At 39.0% G+C, this 24752-nt stretch overlaps 1 protein-coding gene across 13 annotated transcripts in view; it reads left to right on the plus strand.

Moving 5' to 3' along the window:
* Positions 1-430: 430 nt before the first annotated feature.
* The window catches only part of piezo2b (piezo-type mechanosensitive ion channel component 2b), a 97313-nt gene continuing 72991 nt past the window's right edge, over positions 431-24752 (plus strand). For 12 of the 13 annotated variants that reach the window (XM_085388090.1, XM_085388100.1, XM_085388091.1 and 9 more), the window contains exons 1-5: positions 431-1017; positions 7474-7569; positions 12804-12929; positions 20327-20369; positions 23721-23883. In XM_085388090.1, the coding sequence (XP_085244216.1) occupies positions 954-1017; positions 7474-7569; positions 12804-12929; positions 20327-20369; positions 23721-23883 (492 nt within the window). In that variant the 5' untranslated portion in view covers positions 431-953. Of the gene's footprint in view, positions 1018-7473; positions 7570-12803; positions 12930-18684; positions 18913-20326; positions 20370-23720; positions 23884-24752 lie in introns of those variants that run through there. The other variant, XM_085388099.1, reaches the window with a different exon arrangement.

Consider the following 24752-nt stretch of genomic DNA (forward strand, 5'->3'; position numbering starts at 1 on the left):
CTGTTTTTGTGGTTAACTGGATTAGACTGGAGTGGTTATACTGCACCGGTAGGCGTCGCTGTTTCTCTCCGATAAACAGTTGGACCTGAAGAGATCAGGTCATAATGAAAAGTCTCCCCCCTGAAATTCATAAAATCTTCCTCGACGTGGCCGTGGTTATCTGGTGTTTATTACTTTAAAAATGGTGATTAAATAGCAAAATATGCACTAATATAATTAAATTATAGAATTAGTAAAAGGCTGCGTGTGTTTCACGTTATCGTTTCATTCTTGTGGTATTTTCATCCATCTCCGCGTCCCACCTCTTGCTTCCAATTATCGCAGGGGGCTGGATCAGCTACCAATGGCGCACTTCTGATTGGCTGAACACGACGCCAATCTCAGGCTTGTCCCGTAGCCTCCTGTTGGCGAACACAATCCGGACCAGAAGTCAGAAAGTCAAATTTCACCACGGGGGCTAAGGAAGAAGGGTAGCGTTATCCGGTTATACTTTGGTCTTCTTTCATTCCTCCTCTGTTAAGAAGTATACACAGACTATGTAATCCGTTAAGGATTAAAGTGGTTTAGCATTGAAAGGGGTTTAATTGGACTTGAGGACTTGTTGGCTCCTTTGTCCGGCTTTTTTACGCGCCGTGCCAGCGCAGCTGTTTGCGCACCTGAGTCCGCTGCTCAGCTTGTGCAGCGTCAACATGACTTTACAGCATTTGAGCCACTAAACTATCATGGTGATACTATTTTCTGGCGACGGAGCTGATGAGGCGAACCTTGGTGAATGCGCAGTGTTTCACTGTGGAATAACCAGAGTCCAGGTGTCACCAGGGGAGAGCCGATGTGGCCGTCTGGAGCAGCCAGCTGGGATTTGACAGAGCGCAGGAGTTTGGGATGCAAGAGAACCCTTAGAGAGACAGTTCTCGGCTTCTTTTACCTGGATTCAACACGGCCTGCCCCGAGCCATGGCCTCTGAAGTAGTGTGCGGGTTGGTCTTCAGGTTACTGCTCCCAGTATGTCTTGCAGCTGGTGAGTTTTCTCTCTAATACCCAATTTTTACATCTTTGTTGGCCTTTTGTGTTATTGGCTATGGTAAGTAAGGATGTGTAATTAAACTAATAATATCTATAAAGCTTATTTACTGATCCCACCCTGTGCTGTGCTTGTACCTTTAAATTTAATGTTAATTAATAACTGTACTCTAGTCTGCGTTGTCTCGGCTTCCTACACTGATATAAATCAGTTGTGACATTAATTCAAAGCCTCATATATATTAGAGCGCAGTTCCAGTATATTTGTTCAGGACATTGAGAGCAGCTTTCATATTTATGTTTGTGGGAAAATGTCATTGATTTTTTTTATATGATTTGTGATTGACCTCACAGTGATGGAGGTCACAGATCACCTTTCATCACTGCCGAGGTCTTTTCCTCTAAAAGTGAATCCAAACGAAAAACGACAGACTGCACAGAGTCATGCACCAGCTATTAAACACAGATTACAAAGCAGAGCCGTCATTTACCAGCAATGTCCTCCACCTGTCACCTTTTATTGGAGGTAATGAAGGAAACACAGCCGGCAGCAGTGACTGCAGAGTCACACCAAAGGCATGGTGTCTGTGTTTCAGGTACAAAAGTCTGATGGTGAAAATGAACTGATGTGAATTAAATGGTGTATGTTTATTTATATCTAAATACAGAATCACAGCATCAAAGTTTTAGTTTATTATTTCCTTTCAATCGGATTTTTTTCGTGTCTGGAAATGAAACATGTATTGCAACACTAAATACACAGACTTTGCATTATTGGTAATTCGTATCTTTGGTTTTCACTGTGGTTTCGGAGTTTTCCTTTAATATTAGTGAATCATCAGTGTTGTAATTGAACTGTTTGGCGGCTGACAGTGTGATTGTTATTCATTATCATTTACATTTCGATGACAGTGTTTGAGCTGCACGTCTTCAGCTGTTCCACATTCCTCAGAGTTGTAGTCAGCTGTGCTTCCTCGTTTTGTTGTTTACTGAATTTGTTACTTTGTTGAGAAAAGTGTTCTGTTCCAAGGAAGAAGCTGTGGCCGTGTTGATTCACTCCTTTGCTATGCAGATGTGGACGATGATTCATGCCGTCAAACTTTGGAGTTTTTTATTTTGTGACTTTTTGCTGGACTAATCTGCCTAGAAAAGCTGATGAATTTCACTGAAGGTGACACATTGTTCGATGGTTATTTGCATTTTGTGGAGAAGATTTGGAGGCATAGTCTCACCTTGGATGCAGACTCCTTGAATTAAATGCACTTTACTTTGCGTTTTCAGTTGTAATCCTGTGGTAGGCCACAAGCGAAAAGTGATTAGTGTCTAACTGCCTTTGAGGTTCCAATGTGGTGTCTGTGTAAGACTTATGAGGGCGGGGTACTTTTAAAGCTAACAGCATGCTTTCTATAGATAAGCCCCACTCAGTACCACTATAATGCATCATTTGACAGCCTGATGCCCCTTTTATTTCCAAAAGCAATCGTGAGTCCATGCATTGTCTCCATTAATTCGTGGAAAGTCGTTTTAACAGTATGAATTAATAATGCGGTTCTGAGGGAGAGAATATTTGCCTTCCCTTTTATCGTAAACATACCTTTAATATTTTATGTTTTTTCAAAGTGCAAATGAGCGTTCGCTACGCCTGTACACATCATTAACTGTCAGGATGGAGGAAATGTAAAGTGGAAAGAAGGGAACATATAGAAACAGACAGCATCAGCGATGATAGATGCTGTTTTTGGTCATCAGAGTCACCTGATCAGCTGATTTTCTTTCCTTTTTGAGAACTAAAGCCCTTGCCATAAATAAGCCATGAAACCAAATGCTATCAGCAGACAGACAGTATTGGTTTTTGTCTTTGGGATATAAAATATAAAAGTAAATTTTCTGGCTTCTCACTGCCAAATAAACTGAGAGGAAGTGAACTGCACCGCAGCAGATGTTATCTTACCCCAAACACCTACATAACAGTCGCACTATATGTTTAGTTGTGCGTTATATGCAGAGACTGACACTTTTCTCATGTCCTAGTGAAAGACTTGCCTACTGACGTTGAATAGTCTGTGTTTCCTGTTGGCCATCTGACAGCACCTCTATTGAATCCGGCAGAACTGCTGGGCCCATGTGTACACAATCCCCTAAACCACCACCACCACCACACACACACACACACACACACACACACACACACACACACACACACACACACACACACACACACACACACACACACATACACAAACAAACACACACATCTGCACACAGCTCGAGTTTTGCTGATCAAACAGGCTGCTGTTTATGTGTTTACTGGCAGAGTTTGGAGTGCGGACTTAATTGTGAGCACGCACTTTTCCAAATGTCTGATCTGATATCGAACCTGCGGTGTGACCGTAAAGAGGGAGCAGCTAGTCAGCTGGGTTGTGCAGTTTGCAGATGCTGCAGTGGCCATCGCTAGAACACAATGCTTTAGGTGGTATTTTGATATGAAGATGCTCTGCTGTTTCATCAGATATGTTGACTAAGAATCTTTGACAAGGTGGCAAAAAGTGTTCTGTTTAGGCTAAACATCAATTTCAAAACTATAATATTCTTAAAAATAAAATGTTTAGTTAGAAGATTGCCCAAATAAGGTGAAATCCCAGATACAGAGCAAATTCTTTGTGGAAAGCAAAGACAGATTAATGCTTTCTCTCATGGGTAAAAACAGGCTGGAGAGAATTAAGCAATAATTTTATTATTATCAGAAACCATTAAAGAGAAAGGAATCAGACATCAGGCAAATTCTTCTGCAATTGAACTCTGCACGATAGTTCAGTGTATGAATGTTTGAGTTTAAAATAGTTTTTAAATTGATCACCCAAATAAAAAATATCAGATATGATAGAAAAAAAAGCTGACTGCATGAAGTTCAGATGTTCTTGGTGCTTTGCTCAAAGTCTGAAGCAGTTAAATTTATATTAAAAGAGGGCAGCAATACGCAGGTAAAACTCTAACATTGCAGCAACCTGTGTGTTTGTGTTCGTCCAGTCACTTAAATCATTTTTAAATGACAAAACCTTCTCTGCTTCTCATATGAGAATATCTGACACTAAACTAAACAGATGATATCCTTATTTTCTCTGATAGTAAATGGAACATATTTGGGTTTGAGCTGAGAAAAAAAGAATCCATCTACAGTAAAGTTATCACTTTAAACTGTTAAAGCTTTGACCCATCACAATTTGCCAACAGGTCAAACAAATAGTGAAGGAAATAAAATGTTGTTTAATAATAAAGATCGCTGTTAGTTTGAAGCCCAGATTAATCGTTTGTTCTCTGAACATATTTTATCTGGAAAGTAGTACAAGGACATTGTGGATATCTTTCATGGTATCATAATAGACACAAGTTCTTAGTTTCATGCTCAGATGAAAACAGCTGATGTGGTATCTCGTTCATGACTTTCTTCTGAACGGTTTCATTTTACTCCTTTATCTCCCAGTGCTTGGCTTCGCTTGGCACTGCGCAGTCTTATCTCCTGCCACATTTCATCATTTATGAGGCCTAAAACTGTGAAATTAGTTGGTTGCAAAATTCTGGTTTGGCTCGCCTGTGTCTAGGCTTTGTGTGTTTGTAATAGTAGGTTTAACTGGAAGAGACAAAAGCCCGATTCAACCGTGAATGGGGATTTTTGCAGTAACCGGTTTATCTTAAAAGAAGGTCAGTTTATTTTCATTCCCTGTGTTAAAATCTTCTGATGGTGAGTCATGCAGCAAAGGCAAATGGTCAGGAAGGCTGCGGTCAAGTGTCTGCAGGCTAGCAGTGGGAGCAGAGCCATATAGATACATTTGGATTATCTGTACATCAAATATGGTTAGAGACCAATTTAGACTTAAAGCTCAGAGCAGACGATTAATGGGGTTAGCATGAAAATTTGCAGGTTTAGAAAGTGTTTAATGCCACATTTAATGTGGATAAAAATTCAAGTGGGTGGATTAAAACAGTGTAAGATGAAAAATGATAGATTGTGAGTCATTCCCTCCTCAATCACCTGAGAGGCTTAGGCTGAAAAACCCTCGCCTACTTGCTAAAAAGCTTTGAAAAAGAAAAGAAAAAAGATCAATAATGATAGTGCTCTATTTATGTCATTATATTTGTGATTTTGGCATGTGGCAGGCCAAGCATTCATGCGTACTTGAAACTAATCCCAGATGTTTGCAATTTGCCCAAAGATGACAGCCCCAACAACTTTTATTAACTTTTGTTAGTTTTCGCTGGTCTGCATCTGAGAACTGAGAAAACCTGAAGGTGCTCTTACTTCACAGCTTCAGCAAGGGAAAAGTCAGAGCCAAGTCAAATGTCGATGAATGGGTCCATTGAGCGTGCAAAGATAAATAAAAGCACCATTTTCAGCATTTAAATGTAATTTTTCAGTAGTTCAAGAGCAGTAGCTGCCGATGTCTGTGACTGAGACGATAATTCGTGCGGCCGACCAGGTTGTAAACTCTGAGCTTGTTGATATAACCGCAATGAGAAACTTAGGAGGTCAGACTGTGTGTCCACATTTTATACTAAGTCACTGTGTACTTTCTTCCCTGACTCCCTTCCCCTGACCTAAAAAGGTTCAACAAAATATAAGCAGCTATGCAGTTTATTACATTCGTTTTGCACAAACTAAGAAAAACTTGAAATATTAAGCAGATGTCACAGAGCAGAGTAACCGAGCAGCGAGTATACACATCTGGGAGTGTGAGTCACTTTATTTAGACAGCAGAGCTGCTTAAATAGTTAAAAAATGAACTTGTCAGTGCAGATGGTCAGCCTGCTTCAGGAAATGAGGAGCATCATGGATCAATACATCAATTAATGGTTTTTGGAAGTCATGTTTGCACTCAAGCTTTTTAAGACATCATGAAACCAAAAGGACCTTCTTCATGTGCCTGGATGGGGCGTGAGTATGTGTTTGTGTGTGTAATGCTGGGAAGGTGTTACATAAGCCAGTGTCATGTGTGGTTTTACATCCTAAATACTGAAACAGTGTTCTGAGGTTTGACTAAATTCATAGTGGAAGCGTGACTGCAGGTTGTATTTTTTATCGTAAATTAATTCATATTATTGTGAAAGGGAAAATGTGTAAGCCAGTGATAAACACCTTATTTCTTTGGTAGGTGAAAAATGGGGAAAATCTGAATATTTGAGAAACTGCAACCAGTGAACGTTTCGCCAAAACAGTCGATTCATTTTCAGTAGTTGCCAAGTAATTACTGTTGAAGCGCTAAAGGGCTAAAAAGTAGCTAACAGCTTCACATTTATTTGTTTTACTGACACAATAAACTGAACAAAAGCCAGCCCTGGTCTTTCATTCTGTCCTGATGTAAACTTTTGTTAAAAGATAAATGACATGAAATTGGAGCTGGAATAAAAAATTATAACACTAAGTGCAATAATCCTTTCTGGCATCGTTGTATTTTTACTCAGTTGTATATAGCATTCGTATTCTATTTTTATCTTATTGTATATTTTTATTCTATTTTATTCTACTGTATATAGTATATTATTTTATTCTATTCTGTACAGCTGTGTACTGTATTTATTCTTATTGTATTCTAATTTTTGCGTCATAACTTTTGCACTGTCCACTTCCTGCTGTGACAAAACAAATTTCCCACGTGTGGGACTAATAAAGGTTATCTTATCTTATCTTATCTTATCTTAAAAAAAAAAAAACTGTAATAATTTTACAGCAGAATTAATTAACCTTCATTTTGTGTTTTGGTTAAAAATCAAACACTGTACTTTCAGACTTTTGTCATGGGATTACACACTCTTCATGCTCCAGCCACATGGCTGTGATTCATTTAAAGTTTTGGCAACCAGACGTTATTTTCCTGTTTTGAAATCTCTGAGGTACATCGAGTATTTTAAGGGCATCTGGTGCATGACGCTCGCCGCACTGCTGCAAAACATTCAAAGATTTCATTTTGTAGAGTTTAATCCTAAAAAATGATCTGGTTTCAATAACGTCCCTGCAAAACTCTGAAATCTGCACATGTGATATGAAGCTGCGCTTAGTGAGGCATTTTACGGCATGGAGGCAGATATAACCGCAGGCTGCTCAGTCAGCTAATTGTCCCTCTTCACATCCGAGGACTATCAGGTCTTTACTGTTCTTCAAAACAAACGGCAGTTCATTGACTGACTTAAGCACAGGCTGGTTTAGTGATGCGGGCCAGATGAACAGATAATGAGGTTTGTGAGTGTGAAGTTTAGTTAGAGGAATGTTTGATGTTTTACTACTTTGAGCCAGCAGGAACATTTTAATGATTTTCACCACATGTTTGTCTCAAGTATCTGTTCAGTGACGATCTGACTGCTGCCAGTGTCTGCACGTTATTTACTCCTACACATTATGTAATGCAAACGAAGCTGTAAACACATTACTGAGCTGGTCAATTTTCTGTCTTTGTCTCTGCAGCTTGCCTGTTCAGGTACAATGTCCTGTCCTTCGTCTACCTCATCTATCTCCTGCTTATTCCACTCTTCCCAGAGCCTACAAGCACAACAATGCAAGGTAAGCTCTACAGTGCCCCTCTGAAGCTGTGTAGTTTCAGTGGCTTTGCCATCACCCTAAGAATCTTGACTGTTTCCCAGAGTTTGAATTGACTTGTTGTTCTCTATAATACAAACCAGCCCTTCTGCAGGAGAGTTGAATTTCCTTAAGATGAGCATGGATTTGGCACATAGCTCAGTCCATGAAAGGTAATATTGGTTAGCGCAGGCATGAGTCCATCTGTAATAATAAAAATGATCTGCAACCGGCCAGCTCTGAGATAGAAAGATGTGATCCATTAGGACCACATCTAAGGAGCTCTTCATGAAAATTGCCATTTTAGGCTCAGGTTTAGTTTATTTGCTCATATAATACCCATATAAATGATACAAAACTAAATACATGAGTTGTTCTGTCGAGAAGACAAACACAAAAGAGCTTGTAAAATATCTCTTAGAGAAGAAAAGAAAAAGAAACTTGGGATGAGGACTGGTTTTGACAATGGCTAACCATTTTATTTGAAGAACAGAAACTGAGAAGTTTCTCTCCCCAGGCCATAACATCACGATCTGCGTGCGTCTGTGATGTTCATTAATTCATCCGATTTGAAGGTGGAGGTGACCTTTAACCTTTCTGGTGTTTTGGTTTAGATAAAAATGCAGGAAGTTTACAGCCGGTAAACAAGCTTCCATATGACAGCTGACAGCTATTTAGAATCCATTCATCCTCTGAAGAAATATGAATCACGGTGGACCTCTGCGGTTTATGAGAAGTGACTGAGGTGACTGTTCTCCTTACGGGTGATGAATGTGGGATTTAAGCCTCGCTTTTATGCACTTCATCCACCACAAAACACTAAACAGCACACCTCCCAGACCTCTAATAATATAGGCTTCTGCAGGAGACCACATGTAGTGTTTAATAATACATAAACCTATTTTGTCTGAGGGAGCGACGTCCAGTCCGAGATTCGTCTCTGCTCGTCTCCAGCTGAAATAACAATCAGGAAGTAAAGGAGGAAGAGAAAGAGAGGAGGTGCGGGAGAGGAGAAAGTGGACCACTTACAGTCTCATCAATAGTTAAAGAGACTTCTAGTAAAGCTGAACGCTCATGAAGCTGATAGCTGCTGATTTCAAGAGTCGTTCAACAGTCATGACAGGATATACATTAAGGATAATAATAATGATATTTAAAAAATAATATATCGATAATGTGTCAACAATACTCACAATAATGCTGTTACTATTTGTGTAACTGATTTTTTTTGTCTAGCTTTTGCAAACACTGGCCAAAGTAAAATTGCCCCCAAAAATCACATAAACACTGTTATAGGTGAATTAGACTGACGGACATTATTGTTGTTACGTTTTTATTTTCCTGCCTTAATGGGTGTTTTAATATCTATATTCTATATAAATATTCTTAAACTGCATGCTTCAAAAAACAAAAAAATATACAAAGTATTCCTGTTACTAATAAGGCTGAAATTAAGATTTAATTTTACATCTGATTATTCACATTTAATGTCTAAACAACTCACTTTTGTCAAAAGTACCAAACCCAAAAGACTAATCTTCACCCAGGTAATTTCCCAATTGAGGGATGGAACTGGCCAGTTCATTAGGTACAACTCACCAAGTGCTCATTAACACAAATCTGATTAGCCAGTCACATGGCAGCAACCCGGAGAGGATGCATTTCGCACGTGCTCACCAAAATTATACAATAAAAGCTTGGAAAACTTGCCTTGTCTGATGAGTCAGTCTTTCTGCTTCGACTGTCAGAATTTGGTGCGAACACCATTAAAGCGTTGCTCCACCCTGCCTCGTATCAGCAGTTCAGGCTGCTGCTGGTGGTGTAATGGTGCGGGGAGTATTTTCTTGGCGCGCAGTACCAACTGAGGATCATTTAAGCTGTAGGATTGTTGCTGCCATTGGTTAACTTCTCAAATTCAGATTTTATGAACTTCAGAACATATTCAACAGGTTTAGAGTGCAAACAACTTCACTCTGGTATAAAAAAAAATACTAATAATAAGCACTGAAAAAGAAATAAATACTAGAATAAATGTAAATGTATTTTATTGTTGTTTGATTTGATTATTAACAATAATTGGTATGTTTTCTTTTCTTATAATCAATCAATGTTAATTATTTCTGCAGTCCTGAGCAGTAAGTTCGAGTTTCCCTAGAGAGGCATTTCCAGGCATAATTACCAGCTGCTAAAAAATCTGTCGCTTATAAAAAGCTCTTATATAACTTAAAATAAAAAAGTCTTCAGACCCATTGAAACAATTCAGTTTTTCTTACTTTGTAGTAGAAATTTTTTGTAGCTGCAAACTAAAAGAACCAATCCACAAAAACGTATAGATGTCACAACGTCACACCTATGTGACAAGGGGCGATGACGTGCTGATTAAAAGGTCATTCAAACTACTATTAAAAAATGTTGGTAGGCCGCCACCCTGACAAAATGCCAGTTCTTTTGTTTACCCTTAAAGGAAAGTGGATTAAATTTTTAGTAGCTTATGTTTATGTGACCTTTCACCGCGCATTGTCAGAGTATCCAAAACAGGAGAGGAGTGAAGTCATCGGCGTCAGAAAGTAGGAGATATCCTTCCAGTGCAACCTGCCAGGACATGCGTCCCATCTGTCTGCCTCAGCTGTCTGTCATCAGGGAGGGGGCTGCAGGCTGACAGGCTCACTATGAGGAAGTTATGGCAGGAGGACTTTAATAACAGGATAATATACAGTGTACAAAACAGCTGGAACAATTACGATGTTGTCATTGCACAAACAGCTGATTGTAGGTAGATATTGTTTAGAGAGTTGAAGGGGAAAGGCGTCTCATATTTCTACCATGTACAGTCCAATTCAGTACCTTTAAGATGCACATTGGCTTAAAATAATCACCATGGAAACACTGAATCAAATTCATTTGATCTCTGTTTATATTGTTACCAGATAATCCTAATTTCTAGTAACATTCCTGTTAATTCATATGTTAAAAATCAGCTTTTGACACTAAGTGCCAATTAGACACAGGCAGCACAAACTTATAAAAACCATCTTATTTTGCAGTAAAGACTCACATGTTCAAAATCATTTTAGAGGGAATTAGGTAAATAGATTGAGCTAAATTCACTGCTTTGTTTTGATGGTCTGTTTCATTCAGTCTTTTCATCTTCGAGGACATGCAGCAGTTAAATCTGTTAAGTTAATTTAAAACGAATGTTTGACATGAATAATTCATTAGGTGCGTTTTGCTTTGAAAAGCTGCAGCGCAGCTGTGTGCCCGCGGATACGTGAGCACAGGGACAATATTTTATGCAACTTGTTGTTGTTGTTTTTGTGTTTTACTCTCTAATGCCATAATTGCAGTATTTAGCTCAATGTACCTTTGAAGGCATTCCCAGTGGAGGTGAACAAAATCTAAGCTGTTGCTTTTAAAAGAGCAACAAGCATTGCGAGAGCTTTAGCAGTAGGTGTTACAAGCTTTGTGAAATCTGTAGTCTTTTAGCCGTCTTACATGACTTCACATAAATATTTGATGTTATGGGTTATATGGTTATCAGGTTTATGTTTTAGCTTGCAGACTTCTAATTTGGCTTTTTTTCTTTTTAGTCTTTGTCATGCTTTCATGCTTTTTAACGACCTGAGATGCTTTTTCTCTTATTGTTAAGTCGGACAGCAGGCTTCCCCATAAATTGAACTGGTCTTTAAAAGACTTAATTAGGCTTTTCTGAAACTGTGATTTGGCAGGACAGCGTGTTTTGTCAGGTCTTAACGCTGTCAGATGGATGAAGTTCTTTGACTGTTTATTAAAAAGAAGGAACCGTTAAAACCAAACAATGGCCTCTGTTTTGAAAGGGGGGGGGAAAGTGCTCTTGGGACAGAATTTTGAAACTGAAAAAGTGACGCAGATTACTTTTTCAAGATGAGCATTGGCAAACAAGTCAGATGGCCGTCAGGCAGCAAAAATGTTCTATTACAAATAGGAAAAACAGGGGGTAAAGCCAAACAAGTTGCAATGTCCCGAGCCTTAGTACCAGTTTGGATGCAGAAGCTCGCAAAAACTCCTCATACCTCGCATTTACAAGCATTCTTTTCCCCCATTGTGAAAGCATTGGGAATTGCAAAGGGAAATTAACACAAATTGTTTTTACTTCAACATTTACTGCAAGAAGTCCAACGTGATGTGTTGTTGCACACGTTTGATAAGGTTAGCCCTCAGCGGCCCGAGGCTCAGCAGTAGCGCCTCACCTCAGCCAGGATATTACCCCACTGTAGTAAAACTGCTGTGCATTCCCCCACAAGGATGCAGTAAATTTAATGAGATGGGGATGTTGTCCAGTGAAGAACCAAACTGTGCAGATAAGCAAAACTATTTAATGAAACATTGTTGATAGCCCAGCACAAGACATTACTGTTATTTATTAATCAAAGAACGAGAGCCTGATCCAGCTTCATTTGCCTTCTCTCGATCAAGATTTTCATTTTCATAATTAGTGGGAAACCTGCTGCTGAGAAATTTGACCATAACAGCTCCTGAAATTATCCCAAATACCTGTAGGTGCACCATAAAGTGGCCATGTGTTGAACAGCTGTGGCAGCTCCCCTGCCCGATCTCTTCCACCCTCCCAGGATCAGTCATCCACTGACAGCTGTATTCTTCACAGTCAACACCTTCATGTTCATGGCCTCCAACAGCCAAGTCCTTAACTGTGAACACCAACAGACACTGAAGCTGAAGAGCAGAATTAAGTTCAAAATCTTATAGATGGTAACTTATCGACTTAGAGGTCCTGTGGTCCACCAAAACGTTTATTTGACTTGTCAGTAGAAATCAGCTTTGCTCAATAGTAACGTTACCAGCTCTTGACCAGGATATGTATTGTGATCCACTGAAAATCCCTCCTGGGTGCTGTCCCAATCACCCTCACCTTCTTTACCAATTTATTCAAAACAGCTCCAGACTCCAGGCACTGACTTTTTCTATGAGAAACAGCTGTCTGTTTTCAAATCCATTCAGTCCTAAACTGAAGTCCTAAGAAAACTACACGAAATGGCACTTTTTAAATATGTCACTCAAACTCAAAAAGAAGCAAAATTTCACTTTTGTGTTTGATAAAGTTCTCAGTATCTACACAAGCAAACCAGCGCATAGACTTTTCTGTGTTTCAGTGGATGAATGAACATGTGGGAATCTTTAAACTGAGCCGTGTTGAACTCACTGTAGCTGTTCTCCTCTGTTAGGCCACACAGGGCGTCTCCTCCAGTCGCTCTGCTTCACCAGTATGTCCTTCCTGCTACTCCACATCATCTATCAGATTACCATCCACAGCCTCGTGGCCGGGAACTCCATCGCCTCCAACTTCAACTGTGAGTACACTGCAGCCATTGTAGTAAACGCTCTAAGAGTAGCGACGTTTGTTCTGTATACAGAAATAAAATAAAATCCCTCACGGGTCAAGAATCCAAGAAGCAGGAATGGAGTTTATTGATTGAGTGGTCTTCTGTTGTTCTTGCCTTCTGGAAACATTTAAAAAAGACATGCAGGAAGCTCCTTATTCGTTTTTAGAAAAGGGGATAGACTAATAAAGATGAATTAAACCCTTTAAAATCATTTTCTGTCAAAGTGTGAGTCAAGGCAGAGGTATGTGACCGTTGCAGTTTGTTTCTTTGCACGATTACATGAAAACTAGCAAGGTGGAGTTTATGAAACTTGGTAGAGCGGTGGAGTATGGGTAAAAGTAGAGCTCATTAATTTCTGGTGTAGATCTGGATAGGGCAGAGGTCGGCAGCTTACCTCTGGGTTAAGACGTTGGCACTGGCAGAGCATTTAAGGGTATTTTTCTATAAAATCATATTTTTATTGGATCAAATGTCTTTTGCAGGGAACTTATTGCTTTGGTTGTATTCACTGGGAAATCAAATATGGTAAACAAAAACACCATCTTTTTCTAACCTGTAAGAGCTTAACCCTGGTTTACACTTGTGTGGGTAACCTAATGGTAGATTTGGCTTAATTTGGTCATGTTGCACTTTGATTATTTACCCTGTAAATATTTCTTTTCTGAGAAAATACCGTGTTTTAAATCATGCGCGTTGAAAAAATGTCCAGCCTGCTTTAAAAATGCAAATTACCTGCATTACTTTCAAATAATTTGAATTTAATAAGCCTAAGATGTCAAGTTGAATCAAATGTTTGTATCTGAAGAGTTTTTAGGGCCTCAGTCGCAGGCCTAGAGAACATAAAGCCGTTCTCTCTGATCAATCATAGACTTTTTTCATTCCCACATAGCCAAAATAGCTCCAGTGTCTGATTACACCTTTTAAAGAGGTGTACACATACGAGCTGTGATGTAGCCTCTGTGCTCCTGCAGCTGCACGTAGCTGCTGGAGTTATTGCGTACAGCAGAAATATAAATGAGGCTAAACCTGACTGTAAAGACATTAACCATGATTTACTTGCACAGAACGGATGTTTTTTGGGGGGTGGGAAAGACCAGATAAGGCGGATTCTCTTCCTGTTCATGACCGACTATGTGCACACGTGTGTCCCATCAGTCTCACGTGCCCTTGTATACCTGCACTCTGACCAGCCCCTGATGCAAGGTCACAAAGTTGTATATCGCCAGAGAAAGTTGTAGCTTTTTCACAGCCTGAGGCAAGATTTCCATCCAAAACACTAAGTGAAGACATGCACCATTTGCAGGAGAGAGCACACTTCGCTCTGAATAGTAATTCAGGTTTTTTTTTTTTAGATACCTTCATTCTTATTGCATTTTGTCACATCATGAAGATTTATGGATCCGACACATTCCTCAGTGTAATTAGCTTCTTTGTGCCATATGGCAATGCAGAGAAAAAGGATACTTGGTGCCAGTAAAGCAAACATTGTAAGTTCCTGACTCAGTGTTGGGAAGGTGTTAATAGCTGGCTTTGGGTTTCTCATGAAACTCTGTATCAAACTGTAAAATGTGAACGTGTCTAGACGGGACAGACCCTGACCTTATGTTATAATGACTTGTTCTCTCTAATGGAAGCGGCTCGGTTTTCTCCGCCGAGAAACGGCCAACTCACAAGGTAGAACGAACCTTATCGCCTCAGGCAAAAACACACGACACCTCTCAGAGAGGGTAGACTAAATATTCTGTCAAGGAAGTCCTTATTCCTAAAGTCTCCGGGGCTCCAGTTTTTTGGCAGATCAAACCCTGGAGTGACACCATAAATTCTGTCCAGTTATTTTATATAAATTTGTATTTTTCATTCAGTGGAAGCACTTTGAAACGCATGCTTTGAAAGTGCTATACAAATAAGCTTTCATTATTATTATTTTGTGTAAAAAATGAAACAATCCAGTAAAAACAGTGAAAACAGCAACTTTCTCTCTAGCCAGAGCAAGTTGTGTGACAGTAAATGTCAAGGATTTTCTGTGTAAAAGGCAGATTGTGTGCTAGGACTTGAGAAACAGGAGTGACTTGAGAAACAGGAGTGAACTTAAAAATCAGCTTTAATGCTGTTAGCTCACAATAATACAAAAGTCCAAACATCTGCATAGCAGAAGCTGGGTATCTGAATGCCAGGGATCTTTAGGAAAACAGGCTAGGGAGACACACAGCCATGAGGGATGACAATACAAAGGACAAGAGAAAACTCAGACGATATATGCATACAACAGATAATGTGGGGAGAGATAACAGGTGGGAGGACAGCTGTAACTAATCCAGAACCTGAGACAAAGGAAGTAAAACATCACACAAGACACAGAGAAAAACAATAACTAAAATAAAACAGGAAGAGATAACGGCAACAGAGATTAAGCATGACACGGAAATAGAAGGGAGGCGGGAATACCAGGAAATTCAAGGAATTAAATATGAAACAAATTCTAACCAAGAACAACCTAAATTTGAAACTGAAATCTGAGAATATGAATAAACAGACACCAACCAGGAAATGTTGTTATAAGAAAAATACAAAACTCAAAACACATGATTCGTATCTCCAAAAGAATCAAGAACCCATAAACCCAAAACCCTGCGGCCAAGACCCAGAGTCCATGATACAAAAAACTGTAGCGTAACCAGCCAGATGTTAAAGTTTCTGTAGCCCAAACCTTCTGCTGTAGGGCAAGAAATACAGATTATTGCAGTAAAGAACACAAATACATGACTTTTTAGAAATCAGCTGCATTTTAACTGACAACCTATTCACTCACATAAGCAGATTAACTCAAGACAAATCAGATACACTTTAGCTTTGACATCCAGAGTTAGCGTGACTAAAATCTGGAAGAGATGTATGAATCACAAGAGAAAGAAAAGAGTCCAGTGAAAAACATTTTACTGAATGAATATCAAATTGGTAGCACGATGTAAAAACCCACAGATATGTAACATGCAGAAAAGCACAATGACCAGCTTTAAATAATAAGTCTGTTTATATTTTTTTTTATATATTTTTGATTATAATAAATCAAGTCAAAGTGAACTTCCGTCGATTTATTAATTTAATTCCGCTTATCCAGCTCGGATTCACGGGATCTTGAGTCTGTCCCAGCTTCTAAAAAAGGACACGAGGCTGGGTATCCCCTAGACAGGTCGCCAATCTGTCGTAGGGCCAACAGAGAGACAGAAAACCATTCACGTTTTAGCCAGTTAACCTAACGTGATAGTTTTTGTGGGAGGAAGCTGGAGTACCCGGAGAGACGGGCAAATTACACAGATAGACCTCAGCCGACCCACGACCTTCTTGGTGGTTAGTTGAACTGGTTCTGCTATCAAATATTGTGTGTGCAGCTTAGCATGTTCTAGTTTTTATCTGTTTGCTAGCCCATTGTTACTCAGACACTATTAATAACACATTAGTGAAACACTGCTATTCTAGTTGACATGTTCCTTAATGAGGGCTCGGACTGTTTTATTCTGACTCGGTCCATATCCTGTCTCTAAATGCTCGTGCGTTGCCGTCGGACATTGTGGAGCCTTTTTAAAAAAGAAATTAAAATAAATATTTGTCAGTGGGTTTTAAGAATCCTGCTTTCAGAAGTAGTGGATGTTGACACACTGAGGAAGTCAGAAAGTGCTTGGACTGGGCAGCACATTGTTTGTTTTGTAGATCTTGAGATTAGCTGAAAGTAAGAAAGTAAAGTATATCAGACTTAATTGTTAAGACTGATTTAAATCAATAGAGGCTGTCAATTCAAATAGATACCCTTGATAATTGTTTGAGCAGGAACAGTAAATATATTAAAACAAAAGCCCCCCCCCCCCGTTTTGTTCCTCCAGCAGTGCAAAAAATAATAAAAGATAAATAAATAATTTGGTGTACATGACTTACTGTCCTCCCTTGAATGCACACCACTCCTGGTATTTTAAACATGCTTAGTATGGATTCTTGCTATCTAAAGTCAGGCTATTTATGCTTTGCCTTATCTCACACTGGAATTTCAATAAAAAACCACACTGAGTAGATCAAAAACATCCTTGTATCGTGTCAAAACAACATTTCGCAGCACACTTCTTTTAAACAATCTGCACCCAATCTTGCACAATATGCAAACCGATGATTTTGATTCACTGTGATGATTTGTATACATGTTGTTGGCTTTTCCACTTCCTGAAGTTAATGTCAGCCTGTTGATATTGATATTTTAATGTTATTTCTATACAACAGGAAGTTAGGCATTACTCTTTGTCTTCTCATTCTGCCGCCTGAGAAATAGCCTTATCTCAGATTTTCTATATCTGGCATTTAGTCTCCTTGACACCCTTTTCCTTTTGGCAGTCGAGTGTAAACAAGGAGTCCTCCTTCGCAGTTAGGTGGTTATCCTCTCCCCGGATAACTTCATATAATTTCCTCCGTTCACCGCAGCCAAATACGCCATTAGAGCAGTAAGCTGAGTATGAGTATGAATGAGAAAACCTTTCCAAAAAAGCTGACACCTCCAGCTGTTGGAGCAGGTCAGCGACTGGTCACCAGATGAGTCCGGGGACGCCTTCCTTTGGAGTCATCCGTCATTCCTGCATGCTGACTCGACATTGCATTTACAAACAGTTGAAAACATTTGTATTCCAGATGGGTGGAGTTCAATACATTGCAGATCTAAATTGCCAGTTTGTGACTAAAAAAAACAAGCTCCACTCACTTCCATATACTTTCCTTTGATTGTTTAAACTTTATGGTAGTTTTTAGCAGCAATCTGGTCACTAAGGAGCTTTTTTAAGTATAATAAAGGATTTGTGCATTCAATTTGTCTGATGGCAGTAGACATTTGTCCAGTCTGTAAGGGCTAAGCAGCCTAAAAAAACACGGCTGTGCAGCGGTGGTCTTTGTAAAGCCCCATTGTTATTCCCTTTTGTATCCACACATGTCTTTCCTGCTGTTTCCTTAATGTGCAACACTTACTAAACTCTCAGATTGTCTGATATAATTATGATGTGCTGAAATGTCGATTGTGCTTATCACCATCCTCTGTGGAAAAGGGGCAGCTGGCATTAGGTCCCAGAGATAGAAGCGAGAGTGCAAAGAAATGCAGCACTGAGAGGTTAACAGCCCAGCAAGTACAAAGGGTGTTTTATGGTGTTCGCATAAAGTGTGAGGACAGGTATTTTTGGTGCCCAGCTGGGGTGAAATGTGGCCTCGCCTCGGCAGGCAGAAAGTCTCTCTTCTAGAAGTCTCCGTGCTGAGTTCAGTCTGCACTAGAAAGTATTCCTAAGACATCCTATGCATCAGACTGGCCTTGCTTTACCTCTGACATTCCTCGAGCATGATCTCACACACAGGATGGATTTCCTCTTACATCTGTAGGTTTGGTTTTGGGGGTGGGTTGAAGTTGCATGTTGCAAACTGACTGCATTTGCTTAATGCATCACTGGGTTTTTATTTTAAGATTTAAACAGGGCATTAAGTAATCTATGAACTCTATCAAGCTCTGTGGGTGATTTTTAGGAATTAGGACAACATGAGTGGAGCTTATCTCCTACTGTGCAAGTTTCTGGCACTCCCCTCTTTCCTGACCACTTAAGCTACTTGTAAATGACACAAACAGCAAAGCAGCGAGCAAAAGCAAAAGAACAAAAGGTGCATAGAAGAGCTGGTGCTAGAGATGTTTTAATATTCACTGAAACTGCTGCTCAAAATCTCTAAAGTCTAATTTTGCTTATGTCATTTTGATTGGAGTTTTCACTGTTGTTTAATCTCATGATTAAAGCTGGCGTGAGTAATTTTGGACCTTTGGAGGAAAAAAAAGATTCCAAAGGAAAACACAGCCACGATAAACCGTTGGCTTGTAGGTTTGTTATGGTTACTAACAAATCCAGTGGACACAGACCAACAAGTTGTTGGATTCATGTTTCAGGTCAGTGGAATTTGCAGATTTTAAACTCAGGTTTGGTGCTTTTACTCCAAATAAAGACATGTGTGTCTTTAGCTTTTAACGTTGATGTTTGGCTCTCTGCTTTCTGCTCTTCTGAGCTTGTGTGGCACAGTTTTATGCAAGTTACTGAGAATCAGAGCCGTACTGCTGTGTGGAAACGTGGCTGAAAGCTGATGAGAGCTACACAGAATCTTTTTTTACATCAAATTGAACAAATACTATGTTTAGCTTTGCTCTCAGCGTGCAAATAGATTGTTTGGTGTTTCAATTCTCTGCTCCACACATGATAAAATGGTTGCTAGTCACTGGTAAATTGCAGTGTTGCTTAGTACCACAGAGACAATAATTACTAATTTCCTTTTGTTCTTTTGGGTGTTTAGCTATTACTGAATGAGTCGTTCACACAACCTAGTTTGTTTCCTCCATCAGTGAGCTCTTTTAGATGGGAGTAACTGAGTGGAAGTGGACTGATGAGTCTCAAACAGCGTTTGATGTCAGGGTATGTCATGTAGCCCCCTCCTTTCACAGATGTGTGTATGTTTGTTTTCTTTCTTTCCTTTTTACTTTGTAAAATTCTTAATAACTGTGGTGATTTTTTTTTGATTAACAGGAAGACATTTTATTTAAAGAAAAATATATATTTATATATGCCTCTCGCCCTAAGACAACTGGGATAGGCTACAGCCCAGTTTGATCACTGATGAAAGATAATTGTACTTACTTGTTTTGCTCAATGTAGTAAATGTGTAACAAGAATTGCTGTGAAAAAATGTCTGTTTTCAGTTTTTTTAGCTTGACAAGCTGGCAGTAGCTGGCTTGCACAGCGGAGACACGGCAGATAAGATGAAGATGAAGTGTTTTATCTGCTTTATCTGTGTTGAGCTAAATTCAGTTCAGCATATAATTACTACCAATAGACAAAACAGATGGACTACTGATACGTCATTTAGTTGAGTCACACTGACGTTGTGTTTTCTGTGGCAGTAGAACAAAGGCTGAATGAGTGCTGTTCTTTCGTTCTCCCGAGCTCATGAATTGAATACCTGGAAATCTCCTTGTGGGTGTTGGAGTGATGGTCAGGAACACTTCAACCAATGCAAAGTGTGGAAACGAGGCTTTGGTTTTTATTTTCTCGTTTATACATGAAGGTTACACGAGCACCGCGAACGATCCTCTGTATGAAATTAAAAGATGAGCTGATGCTATCACTGGATACATTAATAGAAATGGTTTCTTTCTAATTATTCAGTTTTATTTTTGTTTAATTTGTTTCTTGATCAACCAACTTCCTAATTGTTTCTAATGACTGTGATCTAACAATTATTAACTTTAAAGGTGCTTTTCTTTGCCACACCTCACCTGTACTCACTAAATTACTTCATATATTTGTGTGCAGGTTCCTCATGGGAGAAATCCATAAGACAAATTGGCTTTGAAAGGTAAGATAAGATTTAAACTAATAATGAGTTATAAATAATAATGATGCTAATAATAATAATAATTCCACTCATCGGTTCTGCCTGCACTTGTGCTACAAAATGATTTCAGTTCATGTGCTGAAGGTGGAAAACAGTGGCACAGTCTACAGAGTGGATATGGATACTTTATTTATATTTTATAGCACAAAAACACGAGTGAGCGAGAGCGAAAATCAAAATTAATGTAAAGAGTAGTGTAACAAATTACTTTCTCTGGGAGTAATTAAGTAGCGCACTGCATTACTTTTAAGAAAAGTGTTCTGTGTTCTATGTGTAATAATTACTGAATTACTTACTAAAATTATTTATGTAGCAAATAAAAAATAACAATAAAGAGAGAAACAAGACAAAACCAAGGTGCTGTCCACATTATGTGGCTGACAAAATTAAAAATATTTATGAAAAAGTCAGGATAACAGAATGTTAATGTATGATCAGTTAGTTTGGACATGCAGGGACGTAAAGCAGAGTCGAGTCTGAGCAGGGAATCAAGCAGTCTGCACCAACTAAAGATGAGACACTATGGACTGAGCGGTCTGCAGACACAGTGTGTGCAGTCAAAACTTTATAATTTTGTGTGGAAAAAAATTAGGTGAAATAAGATTTTTTAAAAAGTAGAATTTAGAAAATAAACTATTGTATAATGTGATAAACTAAATAACAAAATATACCTTATAAAATAACTATACAAAAAAAGGGGTCACCTGAAAATCATTAAAAACAAACTAAAACTAAATATTTGTACGAAATGAAAACAAAATCAAAATAAACTAATTCAGTTTTGAAATTGAAACCCTGCTGAGCGATGATAACACATAAATAGTACAACTGGGGTTGCAATAATAATGCAGTTTTAAGGAAATATCTTAAAAAATAAATTATTTTAAAATTCACATTTTCGCTTCACCTTTTTGTATCACCGCTCTGTTTGCAGGAGGTGGCACCGACCGTGCAAAGTGTCTTAAATATAGCAGCCCCACAATAACATTAAACATCACTTATTACTGTAGCTGCAGTGGCTCGTCATGTGCCCAGCTTCATAAAAGCTCCAAACCTGTCCCTGTGTGGATTCTTGTTGAACGCTAAACCCACTTATGTTTGACAGTGGGTTGACAGGCCTATTTTTCAAAGCTTTTGCTGTTGTGTCTGCCTCCCCCCCACACACACATGATCATATTAGATGTGGTTTCCTGAGTACGGGAATGTCCTAACTCAGCCACGTCCTTTTTTCCAGTACTCAACATCCTTCATACTGTAAGTGGCGGAAGTAGAGCCATAAACATTTCATCCCATATGCATTTACCTGTTTGTGTCGAGGGTCATATACAGTATATGAGCAGTGATTACAGTTGGCTTTGGTGCATTTTAATGCCTAAATGGACCTGAGCTCAGATGTATCCAAGCCTGAAAACGATTCACAGCTGTTGTGTGACTTTTTCAGTCATGCTGAGTGTTCAGTTTACTCAGGATTGACCTTTGCAGATCCTTCATAAATACCAAATATTTATATACAGGGCATATTTTTATTTGCTCTATATTTAAAGTTTTTCACTGAGGTGGCGTGACTAATTCCAGCTGTAGCTTGGACCAGTGAGGACAGGTCCGAACACTACTGATGTTTTTGTGATTCCCTCATACGATAACTATGGGAAAAGTGGGAGTCACTGAAGTTACTGGCTCAGCCCCGTTTGGCTCTGATGGTTTCCATCTCTTTCATCCATGTGAGGATGCGCGAAGCTTCACAACAATGAAGCAAATGGAAACAGGCGTCCTTGAGCAGATTAAACTCCACAACAGAAGCCAGAGGCGCATCTATTTATCGGCGTGTGCGTTTTTCCATCAAGATGATTAGCACTCTGGTTTCAACTTGTTAACTTTTATAAGCTTTATATAAGCTCAAGACCAGAATCCAGAATGACACTGGCTGTTTTTTTTCTCTTTTTTTTAAAATTACAAGTATTTGGTCTGCTTTTTCTCTGCAGCCTGAGCCGCAGAATCACCAGTATGGTGTGTTTATTGTAAACTGTTTAATTACTCTTGGAGCCCAGCATGAAATGTAAAGAAAACACTTTAGTGGCCAAAGACAGGATGGAGCGCTATTGCTGTAAAACCAAAATAGAAATTGGTTTGGATGATAAAAGAGAGTTTTAAAGCTTTTGAAACCTGTTAGCCATTTCAGGGACAATTTTTATTTGATTTAATAGAACATGCAATCATGACACCTCATAAAATGCGTCCTCGGGCAGCATAAATGCATCTCTCTGGATTATTTGAAGTCTGAGATTACTGCAGCAGTCATGGCAACTGTCCGCCACCAGTGTTTAGCTTCCTGTTTGAACAAACCTTTTTGTATTTAATTAGACGTGAGCGGACTAATCAAATAACAAATGTTGCAAAGGCAGTGTTTGTTCACAGCGCTATAACTACAAGAGTTTAAACAGCGTCATGTTTTAATATATCAGTAATAAAAACCCCGAGCTGTCTTCGTGTAAATATGATTTGTTTATTAAGTGTTGTCAAGAGAATTCAGACAGATGGACAAACATCTCAAAATGATCCCTTTATTTAGTCCTTACTTTTCTTACTCCATGCAGATGAAAGAGAAAAGAAATAGGGCTAATTATGCCAGCTGCCTCCGTACGAACAAAGGATGCAGTTTTTAGGGAAGTAAACATGTTTTTCACAGTTTAGTTAAAAACAGAAAATAACGCTCTCCCTCTCTCATGGCCTTTTTGTTTGAATGGAATTTAACTCGTTAACAGCAATATGTTTAAAGCCCGATTTCATTAAAGAGGGTGGTACTGCATATAAAATCTGAGCACAACACATATTAAAAGAGCACTTGAGTAAGGGAAAAATACAGATTCCCATGCGTTCATGTGAACAGGTGGTGTTTTGCTTCAGTAATACCTGTTCTCGTGATTCTCAGTGCAGCTCCTGTCTGCCTGAAACGGATTAGAATGAATTAATAACTTTTCTTTATTTTAGTTTTAAAAAGTCAGAGATACAGAGGGACATGTGACGTGAACTCAGCCAGGTTCAAACACAGGGCAGCACCTGTTTATGGGCCAAAGTAAACTAAACAATCGACCAGGAGTCCCTGGATTTCTCAGAAAAACTGCTTCATATTAGACCTCATTGTCCACGGGCAGTTAAGCCTGTTTTATCTTGTCCCAATTTCAATCCTTTATGTGTTATTGGCCTGCAAGATTCCTCCAAATCACGATTTTTGGGATTCATCTGCACTTTGAGGAACCGAGCGTCTGCTTTCTGTCAGCGTCTGTGTCCCATCTTTTGTCTGTTTGTCCCCAGCGTGAGAGGTGCAGATGCGGGGAATGGCATCCGAGTGTTCATCCCCGATATCGGCATGTTTATGGTCGGCTTGGGCATCTGGCTGCTGTGTCGCAGTCTGGTCCAGAAGAGGCCGCCTGAGGACATGGCACAGTACAATGAAGACTTCCAATCAGAGGAACAGGTAGGTTTCATTTGAGCTGAAATGAAGTCCGTCTGTCTGGATGGTTTGAAAAGTTCTTTTAATTTTGTTGTTGTTCATTGTAATATTTTCTTACTCCATGAAAACTCCACACAATTAAGATATTCACGGTGGGTGGAAAAACAAAGTATTGGTCGGTTTCACGCAGAAAGAGAAAGGAATGGAGAGCAGTCTACTAATTGACTTATTGTTTCCTTTCCTGTTTGAAATAAAAAGTGAAGGGAGGTGTGGGTTAAAGTGTGGATTTCATAAAAAAACAATAAATCATTTAGGAAGCTGAGTACAAGCAGATTTTTGTGCCTAAAACAAAGAATAAAAGTGTCTTGAAGAGAATAATGTCTCAGTCTAGTCAGAGGAACTTTCAGTTGGCCGTAAACTCCTATGTAAACAATTTCACACAAACTGATTACAGACTTCAGCGCTGAGGAAAGCAAAAGTTGTTCATTGTATGCTGTCAAAATTATTGCTATAAGTATATGAAAGGAGACTAAAAAGTTCACAAATCTGTTCATTATAAATACAAAAACCTGAGCTTGTTTAAATCGCACAGCTACTGGCATCCCCTCTCTGAAAACCTGTGTGCGCATTCGTGATTTCACCATGGACCTCCAACTCATACAGAGAGCAAATCTCAAATTCAAAGTGACCTGACATTTATGTTGAGAAACATAGCTGCTGAAGAGAACTGCATCTTTTCTAGACCTTAAAAAAAGAACCACATTTAAAACAAAATAATAATAAAATATTTGTGTTTTTAATGACCGTGTAAACTAAATTCACCTTGTTACAAACAATCAAATTCAATTTCACTTCAGTTCAGTTTTATTTATGTGGCACCAAATTAAAATGAT

Source organism: Rhamphochromis longiceps, linkage group LG18 (genome assembly GCF_057381845.1).
Source record: "Rhamphochromis longiceps isolate RC_006_pf linkage group LG18, R_longiceps_female_GT1.1, whole genome shotgun sequence".
Lineage (NCBI taxonomy): Eukaryota > Metazoa > Chordata > Actinopteri > Cichliformes > Cichlidae > Rhamphochromis > Rhamphochromis longiceps.